This window comes from Phoxinus phoxinus (assembly GCF_949152265.1).
Source record: "Phoxinus phoxinus genome assembly, chromosome: 15".
Lineage (NCBI taxonomy): Eukaryota > Metazoa > Chordata > Actinopteri > Cypriniformes > Leuciscidae > Phoxinus > Phoxinus phoxinus.
The window spans coordinates 844788-849787 of NC_136890.1; the positions used below are offsets into that span (position 1 = coordinate 844788).

General features: G+C 43.8%; 2 protein-coding genes across 3 annotated transcripts in view; one reads left to right on the forward strand and one right to left on the reverse strand.

Moving 5' to 3' along the window:
• Positions 1 to 5000, forward strand: part of cacna2d3a (calcium channel, voltage-dependent, alpha 2/delta subunit 3a) — a 167047-nt gene that overhangs the window by 140446 nt on the left and 21601 nt on the right. The window lies entirely within an intron of this gene.
• The window catches only part of lrtm1 (leucine rich repeats and transmembrane domains 1), an 8526-nt gene that overhangs the window by 1432 nt on the left and 2094 nt on the right, over positions 1 to 5000 (reverse strand). For both annotated transcript variants that reach the window (XM_079638160.1, XM_079638161.1), the window contains 2 exons: positions 2388 to 2981; positions 1 to 540 (listed from right to left, as the gene is read on the reverse strand). The exon at positions 1 to 540 is cut by the window's left edge and continues 1432 nt beyond it. In XM_079638160.1, the coding sequence (XP_079494286.1) occupies positions 62 to 540; positions 2388 to 2981 (1073 nt within the window). In that variant the 3' untranslated portion in view covers positions 1 to 61. The remainder of the gene's footprint in view (positions 541 to 2387; positions 2982 to 5000) is intronic.

Genomic DNA, 5000 nt, shown 5'->3' on the forward strand with positions numbered 1-5000 from the left:
GCTGCCGAGTGCAAGGACCTTCGCTACACAACTGTGAGTCTCCTCTGTGTGTTTGTGTGCATCACTCCAGCGGCTCCTTCTTCTCCTCTCTTTCAATGTTTTTCCGCTCTTCCACTACACCCGCTTCTTTGGCTTTCTGCTTCAGCTCTCGTTGATACTTGGCGTTGATCGCTGCATACGCGCACCCGTACACGGCCGCCGCCAGCATCATCAGGCACACGATGCCACACACCACTCCTGTGATGACCACGGTGGCGATGGCGTGCCGGTAGTTGGCCGGCCGCGGTCTCTGCTTGGGCTCGCACTCGGGGAGGACGCCCTCTCCCGGCGGGATGAAGTCGCTCCCGGGTGGAGCTCGAGGGCTGGGGTGGAGCGGGCCGCTGGGCGCGCGGTGCTTGCCGTCCAGGTAGTGGATGTTGGCGAACAGGTAGCTGTAGCTGGTGACCATGCAGGAGTGGAAGAGCTCGTAGGGAATGTGCCGGAGGTCTCGCTCCAGCATGAGCGGAGGCTGGACGCACGTGATGCTGTCCACCACTCCACCTGGGAAAACAAGAGAGAATAAAGGTGGAGAAGGCAGGTCAGCGTCACTATATGTACAGCTCAGGGAAAGTGTCCGCGTGTATCCGTGAGATATCGCCACTGAACAACACAGTGTAGGCTTGAGTGGGATTTTCCCTGTAATATATTCATGTTGAAAATGTAATTCCACCGGCCCAGTCGAGAGCCAATACATACATGCATGCTTTGATCGTGTGATTCTTGTTTTATAGTGAAAAGGTTTATTTGTAGAATCAGTGCCAGTATTAAATATATCAACTATATAAATATATAGAGCTTTGCTCATTGCATAATTTTTGTTTCCAATTATTTTAATGAGTGAAGATATAAATGTGCGTCATTTTGTGTGATTAGTATTTTGCCCTGCCGAGTGAGTTCGAACCAGGGTTGGATATTAATGGAGGCTTGAGCCGAGCAAAATGAACAAAAATGCCCCCAAACTTCAAGATAAGGGTTCGAATGGAGGGATTATTGTCATAATTGTGTTGCCGTACCCAGATGTTTAATTTGATAATTTATATACTTAGTTTTATCATTTATATACTTAGTTTTATCATTTATACATTTATGTTGGCTATTATATTGAACATTATGCAATCGCTGTGTAAATGACATATACTGTGTACATAAACAATTTACTCCAAAACTATGAGAAAATCTAAACCATAAATCTGAGGTTGATATCTTTAAAAATGAGCTTTCAGAAATATTCTGATTAGGCGCAGTACCAAACATTTCCACTAGATGAAATTTGCTTCCCATCGGTTTGCACTTATTTTTGACCACGAAGAATAAAAGTATCTCTATGTTTCAGGACCATTGAACTTCTTTGAATCATGTCAATGATATTTTTTGTGTTCACATGTTCACGTGTTGCCAAGCTTTGTAAATACGTTCAAAATTGATTGAACAGCACCAGAGGTTAAATTGGTCAATTGGTTAAGTATTTGACTTAAAAGACAAGATACTCTTAATAAAGTAATTATAAAAACTGCCCTTACAAAGATTTAAAAAAAAACAGTTCCAGGGGCAAATATTAACCCATACGTTAATTTCTGACGCTAATGTGTACGCAATAAATGAGAGCAAAACCCGGACAGGGTGATCAGGACTCTGATGTGGAGCAGCTTCAGGGTGTCGAAAGGCCAAAAGTACAAAACTCATAACTGACCTGATGCAAATAAAAATGCATATAGGCTTTTTCTTACTGACCAACATAAACCATGTTCAGCTAAAATAAATGAGTAAATAATCTGCAGGCCAGCCCATGCTCCGGCTAGCAATAGCAGCTCAAAAGAGACATGATGCAAGACTGATGCAAAAACTTGCTCCGTGGTCTGTTGACTCAAACCCATGAAGCTCTGACAGGTGCGGCTCAAATCCGGAGCAGCTGCATTAAAACTGCGGCAGATGACCTGCCAATCCAGTGGTGAGATACGCACAGCGATTAACTCATCCACACCTACACAAAAAAGAGTTGCTCTGGCTGAGTACAAAACAGGCTAAACTTCACCGAGAGCATAACTTTAGCTAAACTTCACCGAGAGCATAACATTAGCTAAACTTCACCGAGAGCATAACATTAGCTAAACTTCACCGAGAGCATAACATTAGCTTTACTTTCTGTGATAGGACATCAGAAATGATTCTGACTTTTTAGCAGGGGTTGACAATTTAGGGTGGAATAATATTAGATGAAAAGTTCAGCACAATGAGGAAAGATTCGCACCCGAGTTCATTTCAAAGACGGGACATTTAGCTATGTTTGATCGTTTTTGATCTGTTATTTTAAAATGAAGATTTTATTGTGGATTTGAGGGTTTTGTTACCTTTGAAAGCAAACATCTCCAACCATAGTTTGAGTCCTATCAGATGACAGTCACATCTCCAAGGGTTGCCCTTCAGTTGCAGAACTTTGAGATTCCCCAGAGCCTCCAGGTGTATGCGGTCCAGCTTAGTTAGCCGATTGTAATGGAGAGACAGATGGGTAAGATAGTGGAAACTATCAGCAAGAGCTCCAGGTAGACCGCCGATGGAGTTATAGGACAGGTCCAATATGGTCAGATTTCTTACTGAAACCAGAAGACGCCGGTCCAGTTCCCGGATAGAGTTATTGGCCAGGCTGAGGACCTTCAAGCTCCTGAGTCCCAGAAGGGCACTGGTGGATAGCATTGTGATTGAATTGTTGGCCAGGTCCAGAATTTGAAGTTGTGGCGTCTCTCGAAAGGACATGGAGCCCAGGCCTCGGAGACGGTTATTCTGGAGATACAGCTCCAGGGTGTCTTGATCGAGTTGACGTGGAACATCATAAAGTCCTCGTCCCCGGCAGTCCACCACTTTGGTGTGAGTGTCACAAAAGCACTCCTTGGGGCAAGAGGAGACTGTCTGGAGCAATAACAGGCTGGACAATGCAAAGACCACACCTGGGGAAGACAGAGAGAAATGGAGTTACCATTGCATTCATTTGGCCTTGATTCTCATAATTAAGGGGTTCTCACACAAACAGTATATCAATCAGACATAGATAAACCAGTCAAAAGTAGTCTCTAACAATTAAAATAAAAAAAACAAAATGGCCCAATGCTTTCTGCTATCCGTTGTTCTCTATATAGCTAGTAAACTACAGTGTACTATGTAGTCCGGTTTGAAGCACTAGTAATATGGATTTGGTCGTCTATGATATATTTAAAGTTGATATATACGCTAGTACACCCAGCTTTACCTGCATACATACCCTCACGTAAAACAATATATAATATATAGCAAAGAGACCCACATGAATTCAATGTCCCCCGTTTTATGTGGCACAGTAACTGGTTAGAGTTTGAGGACAGAAACTGTTTTACCGAGGAGTTCGTCTTGCATGAAGTGTTCCCATGCAAAGTGGACATGACAGACTTTGACAAGCTTGGGGTCCTGTGCGACTGACATTGGGGCATAAGCCTCATGGCACATACATTGCCTGGAACTTTTGGCTATGTTATTTGGTCTGAAGGCTTTTCACACAGGGATTTCACATATTGACCAAGCGGCAACCTTCCTCTCTCTCTTGAATCCAACACTGAAGTGACTTCAACTGCAGTTCCTCCACTGGCCACTAGAGACCGGCTCCAGAAGAGACTCAATCCCATAGACCCGCATGTTAAAATGGCCAACTTTACATCAGAAAAAACATGTTTACAGCCTGGTGCAAAAAGTGGTTTTGGTCTAAATCGCTAATTTTGCCCTTCTTGACGATTGTGAGGGGGGTGAATTTTTGTATAACTCATCCGTTTAAATTATATTAAGCTTTAAAGTTCTGCATAATTAAGGCCGTGGCCACTGAGTGACAGGTGGATTGCCACTGATGTCACTGCTAGCCGTTTGTCTGCTGTCTGTTAGCGTCACCTCAGCTAATCCGCCTCGCTGCCCATTTTCGTCTATCCGGGACTGACGGCTCCGCCCACTTTGGGCTTCAAAAACGCTCTTCAGAAACACTACGAGTGACGTCACGCACACTACGCCCATATGTTTTTACAGTGTATGATACGGACATGGGCTTATATAGCTCCAGTCACTGGGAGGTGTGGTGTGTGCCGGGGATGGAGGCTCCATCTTCATCCCAATCTTACCTGGCAGTCGAAGTCACAGGGGTGCATGTATGCATCATTCCTCTGATCTATATATATATGCATGACTGTATTGCTCATAGAATTCTAAACTCCTAGCAGACGGTGAAGTGTTAGAGCGGCCATATTGCTATTCCCAACTGAAAGAGGGCAACAAAGAATAAATGTTGTTGATTGTGCAGATGTGGCCCAATCTGCTGTAGTTTCCAAACTTGGTAACCCTACTGAACCTGCTCCTGTAGACTTGTAGGATGATATGGCATCCACAGCTGGAGAAGTGGAAGCTCAATGTGTGGCTCCTGATGAAGACTCGGCCCCATTAGTTACTGTTGCTACCGTATTTTCCGGACTATAAGTCACACTTTTTTTCATAGTTCGGCTGGTCCTGCGACTTATAGTCAGGTGCGACTTATATATCCAAATTAATTCATACTGACTGAGATGAACCAAGAGAAACATTACCGTCTACAGCCGCGAGAGGGCGCTCTAGTTAGCGGAGTTGTTCACCGAGGATGAAGAGTTCAGTGTTGAGGAATGAGATCGGGAGCTTGGAGAACTTGCTGACCGGTAACTTGTTGGACTCGCTGGCTAATGTTAAATTAGCATATTCAGCCTCCCATGGATATGTTCTTTATGCTGTTGTGTAGCTGAATAACTGGACACTATTCAGCTGTTGTTCTGTGTGCTGTTGTGTTGCTGTATACTTAATAACTTGCCTTTCCAGATTAAATGTCTGTTCTTGGTCTTGGATTTTGTGAAATACATTTCTAAATAAATGCGACTTATAGTCCAGTGCGACTTATATATGTTTTTTTTTCCTCTTCATGACACATT